At 40.2% G+C, this 27,281-nt stretch overlaps 2 protein-coding genes across 3 annotated transcripts in view; one reads left to right on the top strand and one right to left on the bottom strand.

Moving 5' to 3' along the window:
* prg4b (proteoglycan 4b) overlaps positions 1–1,152 on the top strand; it is a 7,936-nt gene extending 6,784 nt beyond the window's left edge. For both annotated transcript variants that reach the window (XM_022210503.2, XM_022210505.2), the window contains one exon: positions 642–1,152. In XM_022210503.2, coding sequence (XP_022066195.2) covers positions 642–751 — 110 coding nt within the window. In that variant the 3' untranslated portion in view covers positions 752–1,152. The remainder of the gene's footprint in view (positions 1–641) is intronic.
* On the bottom strand, positions 781–27,281 carry tprb (translocated promoter region b, nuclear basket protein). Its single transcript, XM_022210502.2, has 51 exons — positions 27,097–27,281; positions 26,626–26,730; positions 26,448–26,521; positions 25,832–25,928; positions 25,644–25,747; positions 25,279–25,443; positions 24,983–25,075; positions 24,746–24,826; positions 24,319–24,406; positions 23,994–24,134; positions 23,783–23,886; positions 23,401–23,598; positions 23,071–23,178; positions 22,721–22,947; positions 22,388–22,548; positions 22,011–22,153; positions 21,052–21,200; positions 20,741–20,903; positions 18,984–19,118; positions 18,751–18,891; positions 18,387–18,555; positions 17,833–18,005; positions 16,899–17,051; positions 16,689–16,805; positions 15,798–16,001; positions 15,406–15,593; positions 15,054–15,201; positions 14,593–14,730; positions 14,258–14,389; positions 13,502–13,632; positions 13,166–13,376; positions 12,900–13,046; positions 12,508–12,706; positions 12,181–12,374; positions 11,689–11,762; positions 10,945–11,141; positions 10,406–10,696; positions 9,886–10,040; positions 9,691–9,771; positions 9,032–9,220; positions 8,753–8,908; positions 6,539–6,632; positions 5,621–5,781; positions 5,408–5,467; positions 5,224–5,315; positions 3,869–3,978; positions 3,658–3,756; positions 3,311–3,467; positions 2,938–3,059; positions 2,749–2,844; positions 781–1,047 (listed from the first exon to the last, which is right to left on the bottom strand). The coding sequence occupies exons 1-51, from the start codon at positions 27,245–27,247 to the stop codon at positions 998–1,000; spliced, it is 7,116 nt and encodes a 2,371-aa protein (XP_022066194.2). The 5' UTR covers positions 27,248–27,281; the 3' UTR covers positions 781–997.

Genomic DNA, 27,281 nt, shown 5'->3' with positions numbered 1-27,281 from the left:
TCCAGATCTAAAACAAAAGCTGCAGAGGTGTTTAAGTAGGGATTGCGGTTTCCATTCAGTCCTTTGTTCATAAAATGTCCTTGGTCAACTTCAAAAGTACAAATTGTCCTTTTTTCTGTCAGCAGAAATCTGTTAACCTCATTCACATCCCGTCTCAAATGAGGACCATGTGTGTGTTTGGGTGGGGTCCTGGACACATGTAAAGACCATTAAGGCTGGTGTCTATTCACCTACAGCTCAAATGTATTAGAAAGCACAACTGGCAAAAGGTTCCAATAAGGTTCAGACCACAGTAAAATGTTCCATCTCAATGATACCGATAGTGTGGGAATAACTGCAGTTCCTGAGTAAAAGGAAAGAAACAAACCCCTCAGTTAAAAGCCTACAGCGTGTGACTTGTCAGGAGGGTTTACTGTCTAGCCATTTACGTCACTCACAAAACACAACAGCAGTCCTGTTGTGGTCAACAGATGCCCGAAGCGAATGTCTTAAAAACTTAAAAGCCAAGACTGTAGGAACCAGACTGTTATGCCAAATGTGTGTTCACTAAAATGGAAACTGAAAGAAAAACACTCGAAACACCATTCATGAATGTAAAGGTTACATAAATGTACCAACCAACCCTTCTGCTTCTTTTGCAGCAAAATCCTACAATGTGAGGATGAATGGTGAACGTCCCGTCATCGCTGCTCCTAAGGCCAACACCACACCTCAGTCCAACGACATCTTCAAATGCCCAAAGAAAGTCTGACCGAAAGAAACCTGCCTTTCACGCCAAAGTTACTGCAGTTTCTAACTTTATTATATTCTTCATAAAACACGCTGCTTCAGCTTGGACTGTGGTTACAAAAAAGTACTTTCCAAACACAGAAAAACCAGCAAAAGAAAACAACAAGCTTCAGAACAAGTGAATGTTATCAAGACCGAAGAGTGAAGATAGATGTGTGCTGTGTTTCTGACTGGAATGATGATCTGATAGTTAAGTCTGATTAGTGGTTCATCTTGCGAATCGTCTCCCATGTATACCTCGAGAAGGAAAGGCTTGACCTAAAGAGGTGAAAAACATATTTTTAGACAGGTCTGCAATACTGGTGTAAAAATTGTGGACAGTGACTATACAAACTGTGTTCATGAATAAACAGAATAAATGTATGATAATGTTTCCCTGTTTCTCTTTTCACCATTAAAAATGTAATTCTAAAAGATAAAATGCATCAAGTCTTTTGTTAGTGGGACATTAGAAATACAAAAAGTGTCTTTCCAAGGCTCTGTGCACGTTAACCCTTTAAGCTGCAGTCAATTCCAGCCGTTTTCAGTACAAAAAAATCGCTAATATTCTATTTTTAAATTAAAAAAACTACGAAAAATACAGGGAATATTGGACGGGCATCGCGAGGTGCATTTCCTTGAAAACGACCGATTCGTGGATTTTATACCGACTTCAGGACATGTTTTGGACAAAATAGTTTACTGGCTTGTGTCATCTGGATGTAAAAGGTTGGATTATGGCCGTTTTTTGTGGAATCTTTTTTTGTGTGTGTAATAATAAACCCGGAAATGTGAGTCGCGCCTGTGTGCGTTGAAGCCGTGTATAGAGAACGGATGGATGAATATTTGTTTTTGTCGGACAAATGTGTTTTTCTCACCCGCTGTGGTAATCACATCTGAAAGTGGTTTATACCGGCAGATTCATGAGAATCTAAGCTTTCCATCGGTGTATAGTGTTTGTATAATCGTGTTTGCAGCCGTCGGACATTCTTGAAATTCCTATGCAAATTAGTAAGTGTACCGCCGGCGGTACACTGAAGCTTAAAGGGTTAAAATGATTTTTCTACAACATGAAAGCTAGTCAACATTTGAAAAACATCAGAAAAAGGATTCATAATGTTTTTATTTTAAGAAAGGCACTGAGGACAAACACTTGAAGTTGCTTCTAAACTTTTGGCCTCAAGCGTCAATAAATCAGTTGAAGATGATTTAGTGCAACAACTATTATTAATTTATCAAAGAGCAATAATACGAAACGATTTTAGACACTTGAGATGAAATCTGTAATTTTACATGTGATTAACAATAAGGGTGGAGTGTTGAAAGCATTTGAGTGGAAGCATTGCAAAACCTTCACAGACAATCTAAACATCTGATATGTGGTTCATTTTAATGTGAAAATATAAATGTACATTAAAAAAGCTGTTACTTCCAGCATGTTGCCTGTTCTGAGCAGACTATTAGTTTTGTCAGAGAAGACAGGTGTAAAGCTGAAGAGCGTGTACAACGACACAATGTCAACATGTCACTTCACACACAGCATACAACATCCTTCTTCATGGCTAGATGTTAAATCAAAGTGTGTAGTTTAGCAGAGCATGAGGGGAACTGTGGCAACAAACTTACTGCTCACAGCTTTTAATCTGCCATTTGTATTCTGGTAGACGGTAGTTCAGCCCCATCACCAACTACTCCTTTTTGTAGTCACAATATCTGGATTTAAATAACATCAGCTAAGGCTGGGAGATATTTGTAATTTAATGGTGATAAAAAATAGGCTGGGTAACATTGCTATAAACACTGAGAAGATTTTGAGTCTTTCTTTGATACTTTTTATTTCATTCTTAAGTCATTCTGAAGGTTCTAACACTGAGTTGGAAAATTCTGATGCACACTGAGGCTTTTCCGTGGACCTGGTCAACACCACTGCTCAGTATCACAACCACAAATAATCCGTTAGTGTCTTGTTTCAAACATTACCTCCTCTCTTCATGCGGCCACCTCGGCTCTCTGGCCAGCGCTGCAGCTGTCTGCTGGGTCCGGGTCGAGAAGGTTTGGGTGGAGCACTGCTTGTATCTACAAAAACAACACAGTATCAGAACGAACACTCCATAAGATAAAGTGAAAGTGAAATTTGATGGCAGATATTCCAGTGAGGCTACACAGCACCTGCAGAGCTGGAGGAAGGCTCCTGGCTGGTGGAGGGGACACTGGCCTTGTCTGCCGGCTGGCTCGGCTCTTCCATATCAGCCTGAGACACCACAGGATCCACTGACACTTCAGCACCGGGCCTGAACAGACACATCAACAAACAAAATGGGATCTCAAATTACATCAACCATATTCAAAGTAACCTCTACAAACCTGCTAACTCTTCCAGTAGGACGTGTTGTGTATGTGACTAAGCTATAAGATTAAAAGCGGAAATAAAGTCACATTTAATGGCAACCTGCAACAAAAACTAAAAGCCTGTTGGATTCGGGTGTGAATTCCATTAGCACAAAAAATTTACTGACAAACTGCTGAGAGGAGTGAGATTCACCTATCAGTGTCGGGCTCCAGGAAGACGTCGTCTCTCTCCTCCCCGGCACCGGCTGCTCCTGGCACGACCAGGCCTGGTGTGGACGTGCTCACCGTGGGAACCGACTGTGAGGCGTGCTCTGTTGTGTCGGACTGAGCGACCTCTGAGAAGACCGTTACTGGAACAGAAGAACATGAAATCAAAATACACACACCGATTAGGTTTTGAGAATTCCCAAATTTGAAAATCTTCCTCCAGTTTACAATGTTCAGAAAACAGAGATGTGTTGAGCATGTTGATAAAAAGCGTGGGTGTACATTTAACAAATGTTCCCTTCATAGCAGACTGACAGGCAGACGGACTGATACCTGGTGCTGCAACTTGTAGGGGTGTAGTGGGAACGCTGCGCCCACCAGATTCCTCCTCATGAGTTGCTAAGAACAAAGGACTTTCATACATCCCAAGACCTGCAAGGAAAAGATTTTAGCGCATTATGATAGTGTAATAGTTGAGGTGCAGAGCGTCCACGGCTTGGTGCTGTGTTCTCTGAAAAAGAAGTTTCATAGAGTGCTAGATTACCTCCTTGTGAGGCGAGTTGTCCCAGGTCAGAGTGTGAAGAGGAGCTGGTCTGTGGCATTTCCTCTGAAGGACCAAACCTGAAGCGAGGCACTCCAGCCACTTGGGGAGAACTGACAAACAAAAGAAACAAAGATGACAAAGATGACTCGCATGGCTAAATGGTGACAATCCCAAAACCATTTAGTTTGTCTACACTGCAAAAACTCTAAATCTTACCAAGTCTATTTGTCTTATTTTTACTCAAAATGTCTCATCCCACTTGATTTAAGAGAAATTCACTTAACAAGTGAAATTTCAGCAAGATGGACGGACTTGGTTTAAGACAATGTATCGTAAATATCTTAAGTCAAACAATCCTGAAATTATCTTGTTTTGAGTTGAATTTTACAAGAAAACTCTATATAAGTTCAACCCTCGTGTCGTCCTGCAGGTCAAATTTGCCCATTTTAAAGTTTGAAAATGTGGGGAAAAAAATATATTTTCACAGTGAAACTTCTGATGTTCACATTTCCAACATTTTTGGGAAATCTTTGAACATTTTCTTGGGGAAAAAAAAAAGAAATGTTAAAAATGTTTCTTTAAGAACATTCTAGAAGTTTTACTGATATATATTTAATCACTTTAGATATTTTAGGATTTTTTTTGCAAGATTATTACTCATTTTTGAAAATATTTACAAGAATTTTCTTGCCAAATTGGGGGAATTTTTTAGAATAAAACTTTTAAGGGAAACTTCTAATGAATTATTTGAATTTTCTTCCTGAACTTTTGCAAATTTTCAGAAATTTGGGAATTTTTTTGCTGATTTTTATATTTATTTCAGACAAAGAAACAATATTTTTTGGTGCCCGTAAATGAAGACAACAGGAGGGTGAATACATCTCAAATTAGGAGGTTACGTGAAAGCCAAACTCTATTATTGAGTGAAAAACTGCTTTTTTAAGCATGTCTGGCTTATTTTAAGACACCTAAGCTTGACAATCCTGGTTAAATATAGCTTGAAATAAGTTTTACCAGCTAATTCTAAGATCTCAAAATTCTAAATATCACATCTTATTTCAAGAAATCTTACCAAGCCATTTGCCACTTGTTCTATGGGCAGATTTTTTCACTTATTTTAAGGTAAAAGTACCTTGAAATAAGTTCATTTCTTGTTTTGAGAGGGGCATTTTTTCCAGTGTGCATGTTCACATCAGTTTGAAACGACTTCATCAAGTACTCCACTGTTTGTTTTTTAAACAAAGAAGATGTTTGTAAATCTCATCTGTGGTCATGGATTATGAATATGAAAGCGGGTCTTTTTTTTTTTTTTTTTTTTCTTTCTTCGACTGACTTTAGGGAGGCTCCGTACTTACTGGATGGCCTGGTCAAAACCATCAGAGCGGTGAGGCACCACCAGCGTGGGAGTGCTGGGAACCATCCTGTCATCCTCGTCAAAGAAGTGCTGCTACAGAGGGAGAGAGGGCAGAAAAGGGTCACAAACACATCTGAATAAAGAACAGAATTACTGGAAATTCACAGGTTGCCAATGTAACTTACAGCGCTGCCTGGCATCCCTGGAGTTAGTCTGCCCACTGACTGACGACGAACTGGGATACGCTGTAAACATAATGTTACACAACCACTTAAAATCACATTAAAGCCCATTTCTATTGTGAAAACACATCTTTAAAGAGTTGTAGTAAGTATCAAAAGTAGTAAATATCATTAATGGTTTTCCCTCTACAATGAAAGATTAGTCTTTCTACATACCTGAACCTGAGCAGGGGGCCCCAGTTCTGATGTTGGGGCAGGGTGGATGTTAAGGCGGGGCGGCAGCTGATGCATTGGTCTCCGTGGTGACTGGGGCATGCGTGTACCAGAACTTGTGATTGGCTGTTCTGTAGAAAAGGCCTCCATGGCGCTGCCCTCAACTAAAACAATATGAAAAGGTTCACATACACAGAGGAAGACAAATACATTGGTCCAGCACAATAAGAATTGTGAGCAAAACTAGTTACTGAATCTATATTGAATTAAAGCATCTAAGATTCAGATCAAAACTCTGCTTAAAATATTTCCTGCAAGCACAAAGAAATTGTTACAGTTGGAGAAAGTCTACGAGTTGAGGGAAGATGAGCACCGCACATAAAAAAGTGAATTTATGGATTAGCTTCAACAGAATTAAAAATGTGTAGCACACAAAGCTGTAAAATATCTAAAATGAGAATAACATGCTGGTATTAACATGGTAGAAATAGTTTCTGGTGTAACATAAGGAGTGTGGTGTAAAAAGGAAAAATAAATATTTCAGCTGAGTTGCACTGCTTTCTACTCTAGTGCTTAGTTTGAAGAAACTACCTGTTGGCCATTAGTTTTATTTATTTAGTAATTTTATGTGTCTGATTAGAACCAACAGGTACATTCTTCTAACTATTTATGGTTAGGACTCCTACCGCTGTACAGGGCTTCAACATAAACAAAATAACTTGAATCATTTCGTATTTTTAAGGTGAAGCCTCTGCTCGAAAATGTCTCGTTCGGCCACTCCCGTTCCCTTCAGACAGACAACAACATTACATCTGTCCTAGTCATCGTGAAGTGTCAGATAACTAATTGGATGGCGGGACAGTTTGGAGAATCTGAGGTAGATCTACGTATGTACGCGTGACAGGGTTTCCTGGATCTTACAGCTGGGTGTCTGGGAATCTGCTGGCCTCTGGGTGGAGTCAGACGCCCCCAAACTCTCCTCTGTCTCAGTGCCTGGGTCGGTTACATCAGCTCCCTGAGAAAGGAACGAACAAAAGAAAATAAAAAAGTGAAATGACTGGTTCCCACACACCGCGAATGCCAGGATATATTGGCAGAGTAACACATGCAGATTATGACTCATTTCCTCCCTATATGAAACAAAGATGGCCTTTAGAAATGGCAAAGCGCTATGGGTAAAAACATACATCCACTTTCGTTTATATGGGACTAAAATGTTGAGGAAAAACCCAGAAACCACACAGGCGTTATACATGCAGAATCAGACAATCAATTAGTCGTCTTAAAGCTTTCTCTGATCATTAATTACATTTCACGTGCAATTTTAAATTCTAATCCAGAACACAGGAGATGTTTTGTATTGTCTGTACTGCCGTTTATAAAAACAGCTTTTAGAGCTAAAATCAATTGGGAATAAATAGCTGTAACCACAAAACAGATATTTTATGTCTACAAAATATTTTTCTCTCTTTCTCAATACTGGCACAGTTTCCAGCCTGACGAAAGAGATTACAAACAAACAAACCAAAAAAGATGGCAGAAAATGAATTAATCATGAAGCAAACAGACAACAAAATGTAAAAATAAAGTCACTAAATACGATGTTAAAACAGCACCATATAGTGTGTTCTTTGAAAAAGAGAGCACAGTGCTGGTTTGATGACAGCTTCATGCTCACTGCCAGTAAATAACATTCACCTAGTAGAGTAACACATTAATCGACTCCGTTGCACCTCTGAAGTGTCACATTTTTTCCTGACTCTGTATGTGGGAGTACAAACCAGCAAAGACACATAATCAAGGTTATTTGGGTTCAAACGTCATTATAGAAGTAACCCAAAATATGAGCAGTACATCAGTGCAGCATTATTTTTTTTCAGTGTCATTATTCTGTAATTATCATCTCTGATTTATATTTCTTTCTAAAACCTTAGTACAATATCAACAAAAAAGAAAATCAAGTAAAACCAAAGCCAAAAGTAAAATAAAAACTAGTTATGACCTGGAAACAACTGTCTCCAATTCACAAAAAATGTTTCATATTCAGAGGTGACAACAGTGGTCTGACAATACGTTTCTTCATCCTAAAAACATTTCAAACACAGTGTTTGGTTTGGTTTGGTGTCAGACTTCTTGCAGCAAATGTGGGATTGAAGGATTTCCTGAACAGAACAGCCCATTCATGTCGATGCACTCGTCTTCCTGGAACAAAGTGCAGCAAACGGGCGGTGCATCAGCTGTTTACTGGCTATAGCATGATGGTAGCATAGGCCTTTAAAATGTTAGGAGGAGGAGGGTTGAACAGCTATTTAAAATATTATCAGATTTGCAATATGGACAAGTACAATATCCAAATGACAGGAGCTGTAACTTCTTAATAAAGGTGAAATGCTGCTCTGTGGTGCTACAGAGAGTCTACAACTCAAATTTTCAAGATGTAAGCGAACTTTGCTTACTTGGTACGGACTGCTGGAGAAATTACATCATTTAATTATTATTCCCCAGTGAAAAATGGAAAAAAAAACAACTACTATTTCCAGTAAAACTGTGACTCAAAATGCAATCACGATTACTGTCAAAATAATTTCAATATGATTTTTCTTAAATATCAGTTATCTCTGATATACACACACGCTGTTGCACCTTTAGTGACACCTACAGTTTCTGCTCAGCTGCTCGGTAATAAACAATTGTCTTCAAAAGTAATACATTTATTACTTAATGTCCAAACCCCACACACACAAACGCTTGGGTAAGATTTATGGATACCTCAAATACACTCTAACCTTTCAACTTTACACACATGCAGATTAGCAGTAATAGTAAATTAATTGTCCCTTTGCAGACACTGATTCATCCCAGTGAATACATACAACCAAGACAAGAGCAAAAGGTAAACAAGAAAAGTCAACGCAGGCACAGTTTGCACACAGACAGAAAGTTACGACACAGGGGTAAAATGCAAGTGACAGCTGAAATGAGACAGTGTGGAAAAACTGAGCATGCTGGAAACGGAGCGTAAATCTATAACTGAAAGCGTGGGAAGGGTTAACATGGCGTACGGGATGTGAACAACCAATTATAAAAGGTCAAACTTGGAACCGTGAGTACTCCATGTGTCATAGTTAATCCAACCTCTGTGTCGTCTCCTTCGTAGGCCTCGTTGCCATCTCCGCTCCCCTCGTTGCTGTCCTCTCCTTCCTCTCCCATTCCTCCGTCGTCCTCCTCCTCATCTTCTTCATCTTCCTCCTCCTCCTCTTCATCATCCTCTTCTTCCTCTTCATCATAGTCCTACAATAAAAAATGGTCAAATCAGAGTGAACAGGAAACAGAGGCATTTTTGAGGGAACCTTTTCATCATATTTAATGCCAGTTTACATAGGACCTTTGAAATGCCCAACACAAAATCTATACCTGCTCTTCTTCATCTTCATCCTCCTCTTCCTGGTCTTCATCGCTCTCTGTGTCCGTTACTATGACGATTACTTCGTGCTGCAGCTGGTGAAGGGTGTCACTTTGGCTGAGGGTAACCTCTTGCTCCATCGCAACAGACTGAGAAGCTGAAGCTTCATCTGCTTCTTCCAACACTGGGAACTCCTCTGTCTGCAGGGTGATGAGCAGCAGATACAACATTCATTCATCTCATCTACTTTTGTCAATTACTGATAAAAGACGTGTCCTATATGTCCTAAATTTATAGCGATATGAGATCACTTTATGGTAAAGAAAAAAAAATAAAACATGCAGAAGGCCTGAATTCTTCAAGTAGAAGAAGTATTCTTCAATGAGATGTTGACTGTGAAAACTTAGAAATAGCCTAACGTTGACTGACGAACTTGGAAACAATAGTGCTAATGGGAAAAATGAAGGCAGTAATGAAACACTGAGGGTTTGTTACAGGTTTGCTATTGCAATAAAACTGGCTGATAACCCTACACTTATTTGTTTTTAGCACAACAAAATACTATTAGAATAAACAGTGTGGCATTCTGACAAAAGTAAAAACACGTTTAATACCATTCACGAAAGAAACGCGTGAAAATGTATAATTTTTTCTGTCCGATCATGCGAACCTGGCTTGCCTCTGCACCATCTTGACTGTCTGTTGGCACCACTCCTTCAGCCTCTGCGCTGTCCTCAGCAAGCACCTCCTCCTAGGAAGACCACGGGACAATCAGAGCTGGACCAACAATTTTCCTTATAATGAAAAAAGACAAAAACACTTATGTTCCTGCAGATTTTCATGTGGTTTCCCTCCTCCTCCTCACCTCAGGACCCACTCTCTGGATGATGCGCAGCTTCTTTGGTATCGGAGCCCTGGAGGTGTCTTCCTGCGTCGGCGCCGTTTCCGTGACCACAGTGTTGCTCTCCTCTTCTTCACGAGGCCTCTTGGACATCCCAGAGGTTCCCGGTGTTGCTGAAACTGGAGACACAGCATAGCTTATATTATGTAATTTCTTTGAGGCTAAAACAATTATTTTAAAAATGTACCACACATGGATTTTGGCTAAATGAATGAAATATTTTTAATGAAGTGTGTATGGATCATACTGGGCAGGTCAAACAGCTAAACAGGTTTAAACCCAGGTGTTAAATACAATATTATAACCACTTTATAATATGCAGAGTAATTTCTTGACACTAAATGTATTTTTCTGGATCATTCTTAACCTCTTTTAATAACCCTATACCATGCGCATTCTATATTTTCCCAAACTAAAATAGTATTACCAATTAGTACTACTTTTCCACATCCACCTAATCATCTCAGCTTTCTTGGTTTCTCACCGGTGCCAAACACAGAGGAGGTGGAGGACGTTGAAGGCCATTCGACCTGCGAGCTAGGTGTCGCCTCAATCACCATGGGCGGTGGCTCCTGATTGGCTGGCTCGCTATGGGTCACACTCTGCTGCTGTGTTGGCTGAACAAATGCTGTGGCCTGTGTCTGGGTCTGCTGCACAGTCAGCATGGGGCTAGCTAGTGTGGTCTGGACATTGGGGCTGGAGGAGCGCACCGAGCCACTGGCACTGCCGTACACAGTCACATGCTCCACTGGTGGGCCTTCAGTTGACTGCATGGCTGTTGAAAAAGCACAGTTAAGAAAGATTTACCTAATTTAAACCAAAATTAAAAATACTGTAAATTATACTATACTTTATTTACTGAACCACCGGCACATTTCAGGATACAACATTCAGATGGGCTTCAGGGAACAGTCATAACCACATGGCAATGTCTTTTTTAAAGCAAAGCTTAGGATTGACAATCTGTTGTTAGCTTCCCACTTTGGAAGAAGATTGTCTCTGAAACTTTGCAATTTCACCTACCTTCCTGGGTTTCCACTTGTGTGGTGGGCATGACAGTAGCGGTGGGAGTTGGGGTGGGGACGGTAGCCGGGGTGATCATTGGTCTGATGCTTGCTCTTGGTGTGGGTTTGTTTCCTGGATTGACGGGCTGTTTACTGGCTGTAGCAACTACAGGTGTTGGCTTAATGTTGGCAGTTGGAGGTTCAGAGGTGCTGGCACTGACAGAGGTAAGGACAAAGTATGCTTTAAGGATGTATCGAACACTCTATTCTCTTCCCCCCAGATTCAGACTAGAACAGGTAAACGTAGGACTGCTAGCAGAGGGTGACACTGGCCCTAACATCAAACACAGAAAGACAAATGAGGCGGTAAATCTTCTCAAAGACTGGCTGTGACTTTGTGCTTGTTATTGGCTGTAGTAGACTGGAGCACTGCATGAATGATTACTGATGAGGTGTACCAAGTAACATGGAATATTCTGCTGCCTTCCCCTCCATTCTTCTCCCTACTTTCCTGTCCACCTCTCCACTAACCTGTCCAAGAAAACTAACAAAAGGCCAAAAAAATAACTAAACCAAAAAAAACAAAAGTTGGGGTGCACATGGACATCCACAGGAGCCTCGTGGACTTGTGCAGAAAACAAACTTTACATCACACAGACATTTATGGACATGTGAAAAGCATTAAAAAGGCTGACGTGTGTACTGTGGTATGCACAGACTCTGATTTGACATTTCATTTTACTGTTTTTGTTTTCAATCATACCTGCCCCTGTCTGCAGCTGGGGTAGTCTTCAGACTGATCTGCCTTTGTTCTGTGCTCCTCTGCTGCTCCTGTGTCTAAAACAAGGACAGAAGATTTAGTTATAGAGGCCAGCAAAACTGAGCGACAAAACATAAAAGTTCAGGTAGATTTCATAAATCATGTCATTTGTTATGAAGGCTTATGAAGGTGACCAATAAGTACAGATGATTTCATTTTAAACAATACCATTGATGTAACTTCCCACTTCTTTTTGTTAAAACCAGTCACCCTTTGCTCAAAGCTAATTAATGACTGAACAAAAGCACTGTAGTATTTTTCATATTTGTTTGGTTTTGGCTTGCTTTAATGTCTAATTAAGTTGTCAAGGATGCTCATGTCCGTTTGATGTGGGCAAAATAATCACAATAAAACAATTATGTTACTGCAAACTCATATAATGAAAACACAAACTTTAAAAATGCCTGGCTTGTGAAAGTGACACTGCTCACTCACCTTGCTGGGACCAGCTTCAGGTGGTTCATCTCTCTGCTCTTGTCTCTCCTGTTGACCTCGCAGTTCCCTGAGTTCTCTCTCCTGTCGACTCAGACGACCCTCATACTGAGACTTGAGCGCACTCACTCGCACCTCCAGCTCCTCTCGCTGCTGCTTTAACTGCTCATTTTCCTTCTGCAGCTGGTCCTTGGTGCCTTGATATAAATTATTTAGGTGTGAGGTTTTCAATAAAACAAATGAGCAATACAACAAGAGCGGCAAAAGACAGAAAAGAAAATGTAAGTTACAGAAAATCTAAATTTTGTTGTAATATAAGGACAGACTCACCTATGAGCTGGTTGAGCTTCTGCTTGGCATTCACAAGAGTCTTCCTGGTCTTCTCCTCCTTCTCGGCCATCTGCTGCCTCAGTGTGTCCTCCTGAGAAGACTTCTCCTGCAGCTCCTGCCTCAGCCTGTTGAGCTCTGCCTGCACCCTGGATGTCTGTTCCTGAGCATTACGCACCTCAGTCTCACGCTCTGTGACAACCTGCAGCAAGTGTGGAGAACTGTCAAAATACTGCCTTTTCGAGAACTTTTTTTTGCAGTAATGAAAGTTGTCAACTATGCAAGCTCATCACATTGCAAGAAGGGTATCTCAGTGCTCAAAGCCTAAGAATAATATGACCCTGTCTAGAAAAAAATCTGTAAAAAAACTTTAGCTGAGACTTGTGATGTTTAACCTTGTTGATGTTCTCCAGCTGTCCTTCCAGCTCTTTGGTTTTGCCTTCAGCCTGACTCAGAGAATCTCTGAGGCTCTGCAGCTCCTGAACTGAAGCTTGGCGAGCCTCTTCTTCTTGGGATGGGCCTGCTGTGGCCTCAGCTACCAGCTGGAGAATACGCAGTTTGACAGATTAACCTTAAAAGTGTCTGAAAGAGCCTGTTCATTATCAACTAAAACGCACAAAACAATCGTGCACTGTTACTTCAAGCTTTAGGAAACAACTACCTTGTCATGTTCCACCTTGAGCTCATCGTACTGAGTCTTGTAGCGCCGTCCAATTTTCTTAACCTGGGTGATAGTTCGCGCCTTCTCCTGGAGCTCCTGGTTCTTGGTCTCCAGCTCCTTCTTCAGTGTATTTCTCTCATCATTTATCTTACTCATAGTGTCACGCAAGTTCTGTATCTGGTTCTGCAGGGACGTTGTGAAATTACTTGTCCTATTGAGAGGGATGAATTTGGGGAATGAATAGTAGGTTAGAACTGACATGACTGAAGAAAGGTCAACAAACTAACATTCACTATTATGCTCAGTTCAGCAGTTGTATAATTCCCAATCCCTCACCTGGCCACCTCTGCTTTAAGTCTGTTGTTCTCCTCAGTGAGTTGCTGGATGCGCTTATGATTTGCTTCTTTCTCAGAATGTAGACGCTTGTACTCTTCTGGATCCGAGTCTTTCTGCTGACTCACCAAATGCTACAAGAATATGAAAAAGCTGAGCTAGTTAGGCAAACAGATCAAACATTAGAAGAATAACTTCTCTTAAAGTTAGAGTGCAGGACTTTTAAATATAAATGAACATCCACTACATTCTGGCCCAGTTTAAACAGGTTTACAACAATGATTAGGCCCGTCAGCAGCAGGTTTATTTCTCTGTATTTCACAGGACGCCAAAATTTTGAATGTGGTTTCTGTGGCAGCATTCCCACATTGGTGCACTAGCAGTGATGCATTACATGTCAACACACACGAGTGGCTTGCCAGAGTTGAGAGCAACTGCAGCAATGGACACATGGTAGACTACAGCAAGTAAGAGAAAGGTGGAAAACATATTAAGAGTCCAAGAAATGTTTCTAATGTTCCAGACACAAAATGGACACCTGCTGTTCGCAGAAATGATGACAACCTAAAAATGAAAGCTCATTCTAAGCACGCGTCGACTGTGTTTGTGTAATTATTCTTACTGCCAGATGGGAGAGAACAAAATAGCTTCAACGAAAGATTAAATGAAGCAGAACATCCTATATTTTTCTGACAGTGACAGACTTATTTTGTACCCTTCATAGAAGGCGTATTGAATTAAGGTCTATTCCGCACTTACCTGAGTCCTAGCCTTCCAGCGCTTGATTTCATCTTCCAGTATCTTCTTCTCTGCCTGCAGGACGCCGCTCTTCTCACTTAGCTCAGAGTTAGCCTGCTGCAGTGGCATGATGTCTGACTCCAGCTTTTGTACCTGAAACACATGACAAAATGTAAATGTAACCACCTACAATAATGCAATCATTATGTTATTAAGTGCACAAAACATGAATGCTTTAATTAAGTGGTGAATGCACATAACTTTAACCATACTTTCATTTAATGTTGCAAAACAGAAAATATTTTAAGACAGTAGCATAACACAGAAGTGCACATTATAATTAACTATTAACACACCTTTGCTTGAGTTTGCTGCAGTTCTTGCTCCATCTTGTCCTTCTCCTCTCTCAGCGTTTTGTTGGTCTCCACTAGGATGCTCATAGTTTCTGTCTTCTTCATCAGCTCGTCGTGCTGAGCCAGGGTCTTTGCTGTTACCTAAAAAAGTTAGCACTGGGGTTTCAATCTCATGTCGTGAAGTAGGTTTGACGGCTGCTGGCGAGGTTACAGTTATTTGTATATTTGTGTCCACTAATTGTGTTTCAGTAAACGACATTTCTTTGACCTGACCTTGACCTCTTTGGAGTAAAGTGAGCAAATGTAGAATCATTCTCCATGACTCAATATAAATGACATTCTGTAGAAGAGGCTCTGTAGCGGAGCCAACTGTATAGCCCACTTGTGAGCTCCATAAAGCTGCTATTTAGCAATTTAACCTTTTGAATTGCAAAACAAAGGAGTTGACACATATAAAAACCTACCTGCATCCTCTCCCTTGCAGCACTCAAACTGTCCTGCACCTCCTTCAGCTCTCGTTCCAGATGCTCGACCCTCAAACGGTGACGCAAACTCTCCCCCTGGGCAACCTCAAAACGAGACTCTGCAATCTCCTTTTCCCGACGCACAAACCTGTGATAGAGGACAGGAACCAAAGATGTTAAAAATACTGAAAACATGAATGAACAGTCACAGGCAGGATAACCAATAAAAATGGTAACAACAGTAACTTACTAGTGTCCAATCCCATTTTTTGGACTGTTTTTTCAGTTTACTAACAGATTTGATGGGCAAGACTCCCTTAGCACAAGAAAGGATTGGAAATGAATGTGTTACCTGAGAATCTCAAGGAGTTGGTCTTGAGATTTTCCCTCCTCGGTCAGAGAAATGTTCAGGGAACTCTCACCGGCAGCATGCTGCAAACTGTCAGCCATTGTACTGCTCATCGTCTGGATTTGCTCATGCAGGAGAGAGTTCTGCTTCAGCAACTCCTCATAGCGGCTCTCCATCTTTGACATCTCTTCCTGTAAGATGAGGACAAAAACAGAACTGTAACAACGCATTTCAGCTTAAAAAAATAAATAATGAATGATAACAGCCGTGTGATGAAGGGTTTTGTTAGGCTTACAATGCTCAGGATGTTGGATGAAACGTTCCTGTTATTCTGTAAACTTAACGTCAATATATCTACTGTAGTCTGGTCACGGCTGTATATCTATAAAACCTACCTTGAGGATCTTTTCCTGTTCTTCCCAGGAGACCCTAGCTTCCAGTAACTCAGCACTTATCCTCTGAGCTCTCTCCTCTAGCTGGTGTCTGAGCTCACTGGCCTGCAGAGCCTGAGCCTTTGCAGCCTGCAGGGCCTCCACGTCTGCTGCATGCAGCATCATCTCCCGCTCATACTTATCTTGAGCTTCAGCAGCCAGCTTAGCCTTGGGGGGAAAGAAAGATTTGATATCATCTTTTCGTATTCTACTTTAGCGATTAATTTTCAAATCAGCAGTTCATCTTCTCTAAAGTTTCATTAAATTTATAATTTAAACAGAAAAATCTTTCCCAATTGAAGTATTTTTTGTTACAAGGCAATAATAAATAGTAGGCATGCATTAAAAGGTAAGGAACGGACTAGAATCAGTGTAAATTTTTTATAAAGACTTGAGCAGTGCAACTGAAGCTTCATGACCAGAATATATGTTGCTGGTTAGAAAACAGGTGCATTGTTTAGGTTCTTTCAGTGCTTGATCCTTCATAGCATCTGGTTGGAAGTTTTACTAGATGCTGAGAGTTGGAGGGATTAACGTTTGTAAAAATCACTTGATGCTTGTAATCTATGCTCCTGATAAAACAGCCAATGACTTTTCAAGTATGGCTAGTTGTAAAGATTATTATTTTATGAAACGGACAAGTTAAGATTACAAGGAAATATGGCAGCATTTGGAGAGCATATTTAGCATGAATTTTCTCTGGAGTTATTTTAGAATAGACACCAAATGATTACGTGCTGAACTGATTTTAATAAAAGGACGATCATTATTGACCCTAACTGGAATACTCTTACCAGACAGGGATTACTTTTATGTCCCAACATGAAAAATGTAAAATTTTATTATCCTGCTTACCTGCTCCTGGGTGTCCTGCACAGCCTGCTGCTGCTGGGTCTCAGCTACTGCCACTTGCTGGAGCACTGCCTGATGATCTGATTGGGCACTGCTTAGACTTCTCTTCAGAATATCAATCTAAACAGACACACCAAACCCAAATAACAATATAGATAAATCTATATTTATGGTATACATAAATGGATTAAAGCACAGTACAGGATTTCATACCTGATCCTCCAGAGAGGAGAGGGCTCTCCTCTTCTGCTCCTCCAAGTCTTGTTTCTCTTTCTCTGCTTCCAGGAGCTTTACTTCCAGCCTGTGGTGCTGCTCCTCCGCCTCCTTCATACGGGTCTCAATAGATGAACGTGCCTGCTCCGTTACCTGTTTATTAGGCATTTAAAATACAAAAGGTTTGTGGGAGTGCACCAAAATGTTTTCAAAGCTAAACACTAGAACATACATGTATACTCATTCAATATCTTTAAAACTTTACTATTTGAGTGGCAATACGAGTAAGATACATAAACTTTTGGTTACTTGTAACGTCATGTGTAATATTATAAAAATTCTTTTAGCCTAAGAAAGATTGTGTTTGTACACATAACATTAGGTATTCCGTGATGAACGTGTGTTTGGTATTAATAAATCACCAAAAACTATGGAGGTGTCACATATCAGTCTGCTAGCAGATGGTCACATCGCCCCTCACATCCAACTCAGAAAAACACATGGGACTCCTGTGAATTCTCCAAAAACACTGTGCATTTGTGCTTTTTAGAGGATATTGCTGAGGTGTGCACTGTGGAATAGTCTGTAGTTAGTGAAAAAAAGAGGCAAGAGAGTACCCCCCGCGTCCTTGTGGCCTCTGACTATGAGTAGTCCGATATCACATCTATATCATTTGAATTTTTATATAAAGTTAGAATGTTTAAGAACTAAAACTTAACTGACAAAAAAAAAAATCATCTTGCAATTTGCATACCAACTAAGGGAATGCTACAAATCTTCTCCCTTTCTTTATCAGATCAACACCTTGGGTTTATAAATGTAATTGCAAAACATTCTGCAGTTTTACCTATCTACATCTGTTTTATGTGGTTGCAATAAATGAGAAGAAGAACACTTAACAGTTTGTGGGTTGTGTGATGTTTGTGTCCCCAACCTGTTTCTCTTTGTCCAGGGACTCCTCCAGTCTCTGAGCCATGGCTCTGTACTGTTCCATGCTGGAGGTGGCTGCCCTGAGGCTCTCCGCCAGCTCCTCTGCCCTGGTTTCAGCCAGCTGCAGGCGGCCTTGTAGGTCCTCCCTGTCTTGATCTAAACCCTGCAAGCCTTGAACTGAGTGATGGAGTTGACAGTCAGTAAATGATTTTAGGAGGCAAGGATGCATTGTGGAGTAATGAAAATAACATTGCATTGTTACAAGTCTGTGCTTAAAACCCACAAACTTTTGAAAGAGCGTGGTTTAGACATTTCATTGGCTTCTTTTACTGGATCTCGTATAAACAGGAACTTGTGAGACTATAGCATCCATACAAAAGTAGGTTAAGAACAAAACTAGGTCAGTCCCGAACAACGGACAGTTATAAACTGCAAACAATTTACTTGAGTCTTATTACTTTCCCAAATATGCAAGCCAACATTTTAATGGACATTTTAATGCACAACAATTACACTGAAAATGACCTGAAAAGACGCTACAAAATATTCAACGCCTACCTCTGATGATAGGTGTGGATGGGGAGCTCAGGTTGTGGCGTGCTTCAAAGCTGCCCTGCTGCCCCCTGAGGCTGTTGAGCTCCAACTCAGCAGCATTCAGTAGCTCCTTGGTTTTCTGATGTAAAGTCACCTGTGCCTCAAACTGCCTCTTTGTATCCATTAATTGGACCTGTGCATGAGAAATGAGTTACATTAACAAATGCTGCATCTGTAAATTCCTTCCTATCCTTTAGACCTCATCAACTTTTGGCCTAAAAAAGTGTCTGCAGTCAGGCCCTTAAGGTATGACCGACAGTTTTGATGCTTTTGGGTAAAATCCTTTATCTTAAATCAATGTAGGAAAAAGGTTTTATTTGATGCTTACTTCCTGGTTTCTGCTGAGCAGGTGGCGCTGTTCTACTTCATGTTCAAGCCTCTTCTGGAGCTGGGAGATTTCTCGTTCCTGCTTCTCAAGCTGGCTGTTGAGACGCTGACGTGTATCAGTCTCTGAACGCTCAAGAGTGGCCTAGAAGAACAGAGCAGTTAGCATTTTGAGGTTAGTTTATGTGTATGTGTGAGAGAGTCAGACAATAAGTAATAAAATCACTCTTAGATTACCTGAATAGCCTGAAGGTTGGTCAGCAGCAGGTTCTGGCTCTGTTGTTGACTCAGCATTGTCTCTTTCTCTTGATTCAGCCTGGACTCTACTAGCTTAAGCATATCTCTTTCCTTGCGCAGGTTCTCAGCACGGCCCTAAAATGCACAATAAGGTAAGTCTATGGTATCTGTCTCTGCATTTCTTCAAACAGTGACACATTTCAAATCAAACAACTGTAATTCACTTTGGGACTGATAACACTAACTCCGGCAGCCCCTATATCCCCTCACTTCATCACCAAGTGTAACTCATGGCTGTGTGTCTCTTAGGTTCTCTGAAGGAGTGGAGTACAAACACATTGGCAAGCTTTGGGAAGCTCCTGTCTTTCTCTGATTCAGACAGGGTCTTTCAATCAGCATTGCAGCTATGTATACGGCCTTTAGATGGATATATTCAGTTGACTTTATGTGTTTACAACTTCAACAATAAAACACTCCATAACGATCCAGCTTGTCGTCGTTATCGTATTTCTTTTTCATTATTATTAACTACAACAACAAAAAATGTATTTAGGCACCTTTTAAAAAGTAGAAAGTCTTGTACAGGGAAAAAATCTTGTAAAATAATAAAATCATTAAATACAATTCAACCACAAAATTACAGCAGACAAACATTTTATCATACGCTGTCTTGTGACTTCTTGTGTTTGCATTCATTATTTTGAGAAACTTTTTTCAATTTCATAAAATATTTTGTCTTTTTTTCTTTGCTTACAGGTTATAAATAGTCATTTATCATTACTATTGTTAATGTTATTATAAATGTTAATGAAGAACAAAGAAGGCTAGAATGAAGTCAAGGGGAAGCATTTCAGAACATTGATAAGACGTTATTATACAGGGTGACCCAAAAGTTTGGAAACAAATGAAAAGTCAATAATCCAAATAATATATGTTATTTCAATAAATCAGTACCACAGATATATTCAGAACAGAAGAGTAACAAGTTAGTGTAAAACAAATTTCGACATGTTCATGTTTGTTTCTTATACAAAGTTGTGAATGTTTCCCCCACCTGGTTACACTGGTATCTTCTGGAATGTACCTTCATTCATTGGATGTTTAAAAAAAATTAAAACTGTCAGATACTTTACCATCAAGAGTTTTGAAATCTGACACTGATGGCCTGCATTTTGAAGTTATGCTCCAGCATACCTGGACCTTATGGTTCTATTAATTTTCTTCCGAGTTATTGCACTCGGCAAATACTATGCTTTTAAGTTATTTTATTATGATGGAACAAAAATGGGTAAAATAAGAGTGAATTCATGCACCCCCAACTCAAATAGACACTCCAGTTAAACTTTGTTTCCAAACTTTTGGGTCACCCTGTATCATCTTCTTTCAAACACAATGCACAGCTAATATCTTTAAAATATTTTCACTAAAGCCATTTAGCTATATTTACTACTGTTCTACTACTGAAGTAGTCTTTGTGAAATAACCGCACAGAACCTGTATTTGAAAGTGTTTGGAGTTTTCTATTCCCCATGGTAAAACAGGTGGTGCACTTGCAATAAGTGCAGTTATTAAGTCTGTATCAATGCAGACTCCATGTTTGAAAGCTTTATTACGCACCCTCACTTAATGCTAGTTGGTTTGGAATGGCACGTAACGTGATGGACCCTGAAACAGTAAAGCTCAAGCGATGTGCGAGTGAGTAGTGGTCGGGTAGTGAACTTGGTCTCAGTCACACACATGAAAATGGAAACACAAACCTCAGCCATAGTGAGCTTCTCCTTGGCAACTCTCAGATCCTCATTTAGCGTGTGGATGGTCTGCTCAAACTTCTGTGTGGCAGCAGACATCTTCTGTTCTTTCTCTCTTAGAGAGGCAATCTCTTTCCTGTAGCTCTCAACGTTGTCCTGGAGCATCTCATACCTGAAATGCAGAGGTGGATGTCACTTTTTGAGGCCAGTGAACACATGTAAAACCAATGCCCAAGTGTTATTTGAATTACAGTTACATTGGAACAGCAGGTACAATTCATATCTTACAAATCCTACTGTTCCAGTTTTTTCAACCGTACCTCTTGGAGGCAAACTCTAGCTGGGTAGATATCTTGGCATTTTGGGAGCGGAGGTCAGAGAGCTGCTCCTGTAGTTTCTCATTCTGCTCGGTCATTGCCTTATCACTCTCCATGCGTTCTTTCTTATAGCTGGAGAACACCTCCTGCAACTGCAGATCCAAACACAAGCCATATTTTCTATTTACTTCCACAGCAGAGTTAGTTCTCCTGACAGTGTTTTCTAAGGGGCACAAATTAAATATGCTACCTGTTCCCTTGATCCATTACTAACTCTGTAGCCAAAAGTGAATCCCTTGTTGCAAGAGTTCCGCTAATTGGGCATATATCTGTAGTTCAATAACCTTGACAGAATTTTATTTTCTGCTGACTATTTATTAAATAAGGAACATGAATCACTGACTTTTCAGAAGTGATGCACTCTATTTTTTGCACTTTCTAACAAAGCTAATAAATATTTACAATAACATTAAAGTTAGAATTCTTTGCTTCACAAGCAAAAAATGCAAGCTTGAGTCCATTGCATCAAAATTGCAAATACTGTTCTATAAAACCTAATATGTAAAAGTAATAGACTTCCTAATGTAGACACCCTGCCATCTGGTGGCCAACATAACCCACATTATACCATGACCCAAACTCGACACATACAGAGATGAGCCTTTGCTTAAATGTTGATCTACAGACAGTCTCTCAGTAATAAAGAGAAACTGGGAGACTGAAGCCCTGAAAACTGCTTCATGGGCAACTATCGAACAAATCTGGAAAACCAAGCATGAGGGACTGTTCTTATGTTGAACACTGTTCCATATGCACCAATGCCTGGAATATTTGCATGGATTACAGTGGGAATTGAAATAGTGACGCTGCTATGCTTTTTGGCATTGCTAAGTGTTTTTAACAGTCAAAATATAAATGGAAACATCACACAATTCCAGCCTTGTTTCAAACGCAGCACCCACCTGTCGCAAAGCTGCCTTGGCCTCCAACGCTTCAGCAGACTCCGTAGCCATGGAGACGAGTGCAGTGGGCGTCCCTGTAGTGGGAGTGGCGGCTGGTGAACGTCGAGGGGTAGAGGTCAGAGAGAACTCCTCAGGTGGTGCACCTTAAGGACAAACAACCAGGAGTTTAGACACATAAATAGAATAGCAACAACACTGTTCTGGCTAAGGATAAAGGACATTTTAAGATCCGACTGAAATCACAAAACTTTAAAATTCTAAATAACCGCAATCACATCCATTATTAGGGCATCAAATCATTAACCTCCCCTCCTTTGTGTGCATGTTCTGAACTGTTTTTCTAGCATATCACTTTATCTCGCTCTGGTCTACATTACCTTGTGGGAAGCTGACTCCTGTTGCTTGAGCCAGTAGCACGCGGTACATGTCCCTCTGCCTCACGATGGACTCCGTCATCTTTACCTGCTGGCTGCGCTGTTCCTTCAGAGACTCCAGCTCAGCCTGAGCTTTCTCCAAACTCTGCTCCAGCTCCCCTCGCCTGAGACAGTATATTGTGATTAGCCCCACTGACAGACTGATCTCTTTGGTTACTGACAAATGAGTGCTTATTAATACAAAATGTAGGCTAAAATAGCATTTTGGGTATTTGTTGTTTGCTACCCTTGTTCATCAACATTTTTTGTCACAAATGTGATAACACTCTAACATACTTATTGCCAGTGGCCTCGAACTCCTCTTTCTCTTGGGCATCGCTGAGCTCTCTGAGCGCTACAAGAAGACGCTGGTTCTGCTTCTGAAGCTCCTCTACACTGCGGAAGGTTACCAAGTGCTGGCTGATCACCTCTGATGTGCTGCTGACATCGGCTGAGCTCACCTCCTCGTCATGAAGCACATGGTTTCCACGAGCTTCTTCCAGCTCAATCAGCAGCACACGCACCTGGCAAGAATGACAAACAATTGGACAGAAAGGAAGAATTTTGATTCTGATAACTGATTGTCTTTAATTCTGAAAAAAAAGATGCCAATCACAATCCTGAAATAAAAAATAGCTTCATCCCACCTGCTGAGCCATATCTGCCAGCTGGAGCTCACACCTCTGGTTGTCTCTCTCCAGGACTGAGGAGCGCTTGTTGGCCTCATCAGCCTCATTCTGCAGGCGATGAACCTCCTGTAACAAACAATAATTCAAATGATTTGGCATTATTTACTTTAAATCCAGATGGTAGTGAGTGGTATTAAATGCACTATTTACTAACCATGTTAACTGTTTTCATATCGTTTTATAAAAAGTATTCATTTAATGAATTACAAAATTTCCTCAACGCAACTCAAGCAAATTTCATTCAACGGAAACCCCCATTCCACATACACACTGGTCTGCACTACCCACCTTAACAGCCTGCTCCAGCTTGGCAGAAAGACTGGCCACTGACTTCTGCATGCGCTCATGCTCATCCCGCTGCCGTTTGAGGATTGGTGCTTTAGCTTCGACTTCCTGCACAATGTCGTCTAGATATTTGTTGACTCGCTTGTTCTCCAGACGCTCCAACTGCAGCTGCTCCTGGCTCTCCACATATGCTGTATACAACTGAAAAAAACATGTGTTGTCTCATGTCAGAATAGGATAGAGCTGATAGAGTCATGCTGTTAATTCAACACAACACAGGAAGAAACTAACACAAGCAAGACATTACAACCACAGTGGAAGCAAACAACACTTTTGCATGTTATATTTGAGTGCAATATGAGTGTCGAAAAGAAGCTGTACATACCTCAGTCAGCTTCATTCCAGGTTTTATCTTGGAAACAGCGGCTGCTGTTGGTGACATTGTTGTCATTTGCTCCTCTGTCAGGACAGCTGCTGTACCAACAGGGCCTTGGCGTAAACAGTAAGGGGCATATTGTAGATCATGTATTTGCGGAAAATTACAAGGTGTAATCCTGTGTTAAGACAAAAACTGTACTAGAATCAACGCAACTGACCTCGAAGTTTAGAGCTTGACAGCAGTTCGTTGGCATTGTCCAGCTCTCTCTCAAGGCTCTGAATCCTGTCCTTTAACTCGCCAACAATCGTGTCTGTGGCACCATTCATTTCCTGACACTTCTCCTCAAGAGCCTTGTTGGCTGAGGAAAAATGGAGAAATTGTTGTGGAATATCAACAACTGGACACTAAGTTAGCAATTAGCCACAAATCTAAAATACTAAGTTAGGCATAGTAAGACACTGTCAATCTTGTGATGAATCAAATACCAAATAATGGGAATAGCAGTTTATGGTTATAAAAGTCATTCTGTGGCAGCTTTGTACCTTCTCCAGCGTCTTTTAGAAGCTTATGCAGCTCCTCCACTGCTCGACTCAGTTCTTCACTTTTTGCATCAGAATCTGCAGCTGCTCCCTGCCAGAGCAAACTTAATGGTGAACAAAAATACTCTCCGAGAATGGATGCAGTTAATCATTTCAGTCACTGTAAACATAAAGCTTGATAAAATTAAAAGAAAACATTTACATACGTTGTGTCGCACCTCCCATTTTAACTGTTGTTCCAAAAATAATTATCACAAATGACCCATTTAAATTTTATCCTATGAAAACGCATCTATATGATTAAGATAAAAGTCAGAGTGCAGTTGTTGCATATTTTGAAGTTGTGAAACAGTGACACTTGAAGATAGAGCTCATGTTCTTGTGACACAAAGTACTGCAACAGGTGGCTTACTTTCACACATGTACATACCTTGTATAAATTGGAAAGCTTAATGTTGGCATTCAACTCATTTGTGAACTTCTCCTCCATGGTGGCGTGCTGCTCCTTGGCCTAAAATAATTACATTTTCAGCCGTTCTTCTCAATGAAAATACTTCACAAGCGCTTCACTACTAAAGTAAACTGATGATTTAGTTGCAAAATATATGTGACAAAAAAGTAACATACTGTGTCTATTTAAGACTGCACAAGTTGAAAACACACATACTTCTTTCAGTTTACTGATCATGTCCTCATTTTGTTTTTGAAGGTGCTCATTTGAAGTTTTCAAACTGGCCACTTGATCTTGGAGTTTGTTCACCTGGAAATCACAGGGATAAAAACAGCAAAGAGTAAGTTAAGATGAGTGTTGACGCAACGTAACTATTAAAGATTTGAACTGCAAAGTCTGCAGTAATCTACATGTCCACGAATCTCAGCAAATCCCATAAAATGCTTCAAGATTTGACTACAACTTTTGACACAGTTGATGTATGTAAATGTAAACACAGACAAGAGACTTGCCTCATCATTTTTATTCTCCAAGGTACATTTCAGCTCCAGGATCTCGTTACCCTTTTGCCTGGACAGGGACAGCAGTTCTTCACTTTTGGCCTTAAGCTCCTCATTCAGCCAAGATGTTTGGCCATGTAGCAGCTCTTTCTCTTGTTCCATACGCTTCTCCTTGTACTGGAAAGGCAAACAACCACAACTTCAATCAGTAATTTGCTTATAAAGAAAAATGAAAAAGGTAGAAGAATAGATGAATGAATGAATAAAATGTAAAGAAACATTAAAATAGAAGGATAACCGGTTCACAAAGTCATTTCCTCTGCAGGCCAAGCTGGTGTTAACATGTCCAATCAATATGAAAATAGAAAATAACTCACTTTGATGTTGACTTCAGCTGCTTCAAGTTCATCTAATTTCATTTGCAGAGCCATCTTAGAAGTGTTTACTTCCACCAACTTGTCACTGAGTTGTCTCACATCATCTAGTGGAGCAAAGTAATATTAGTACAAACTCTTCATGTCATTTCAACTGTGTGAACTCTCATCGATAATTTATATCTCCATACCATTTAAATGTTCTACTTCCAAGGATCTCCTGTCCAGTGTTCGCACAAGTTCTCGCTTTTCTGTCTCCAGTTCCTCTTTAGCTTTTGACAGCAAGATCTAAACAAATGCAGTATTTCAACCATGGTGATTACAAATGAAATGCAGCCTATAAGTTATATCTGGCATTCTGCTTATATCAATGTAACTATTAAATTAACTGGTCAATAAATTTTAGCAAAATCTCTAATGCATAGAAATAAATGATAACCAAAACTACATCTTGCAAACTACCAACATGTTAGCAAACTTCCACTTTTCCAAAAGGCCAACAAGAGATGGTTTTCATATAAGTTGTGTGGAAATTTGTGTTGCCAAAGGGTTGTTAAAATTGAATTGTGAACAACTGTGCTCATCACGGCTTGTTAGTAATAAATAAGCACATCTGTAAACACCTATCATGTGCAAAAAAATTACAGTAGAATCTGCTACTCAGCAATCACTAGAGGAAGTTTTAGGGTTTAATCGTTACAAATTCCATAAAATGTAGCAGCACCGAATCATATTACCTATAAAGTGGTATAAGTAAGCTTGAAACCAACAGTTTGATTATCAGCATGGATGATTTGCTTGACTTACCTGCTCTGATGAAAGTCTCTCCTGGGCTGATTCATATTCGCTGTTCTTCACTCGCACATTTTTAAGTTCGTCGCCTAAAGAACATTTTGATGAAAATCATCATCGTGAAAAAATGCAATCCATTCAAACGGAATCAAATTTAAGTCTGTATATAATACAATAACAAGTAAACTCTTACCGAGCTTGGTAAACTCTTCTTTGAGTTTATGGTGTTCTTGAGTCTGGGACAAAAAATCTTCCTGACACTGAGCAAGCTGTTTAACTTTTTCAAAGAACTGTTGCTCTGTAAAGAGAAGGTCAACGAACAAGTTAACATCAATGGTGAAAATCTACTTGCGATTCTTACTGTTCAATGTCATCTTATTTACGTCAAACTCAGAGGTTTGCTCAGGGTGCGAGCTAGTGCTAGCATAAGTTAGCTTCACATGGTGATTACTGATAACCTGGAGTTTACCCAAACGTTAACGGTAGTCCACAGCCCCAGAGCAGTTGGTAGACGCTAGGACGGCGTGTGGGTAATGTGCTATTATTCAAAGAAACCGTATAAACTGACGTATAAACTTTAACCCATACACCAATATGTTTGCATGGCGAGCAAAGCTAAACATTTTAGCACCGTTAGCTAGCAGCATAACAGGCAATAACTCACCGCTGTCAACCCGATATTGTTCCTGCTGCGCTTTTAATGAGTCTATTTCATATTGCTGGTCTGAAAGAATTCTCTCGAGTTTGTTTTGAAGTGTTTTTGGTAGCTTGGCTATCTCCGAACCTTCCAACTCCTGCAGCAGGAGTGCCGCCATTTTTCCGACAACAATACGGGCACGCGCAGTTGAC

Source organism: Acanthochromis polyacanthus, chromosome 4 (assembly GCF_021347895.1).
Source record: "Acanthochromis polyacanthus isolate Apoly-LR-REF ecotype Palm Island chromosome 4, KAUST_Apoly_ChrSc, whole genome shotgun sequence".
NCBI classification, from domain to species: Eukaryota; Metazoa; Chordata; class Actinopteri; family Pomacentridae; genus Acanthochromis; species Acanthochromis polyacanthus.
Note: the sequence above shows the minus strand (reverse complement) of the source record. Positions and strands in the feature narration are given on the sequence as shown.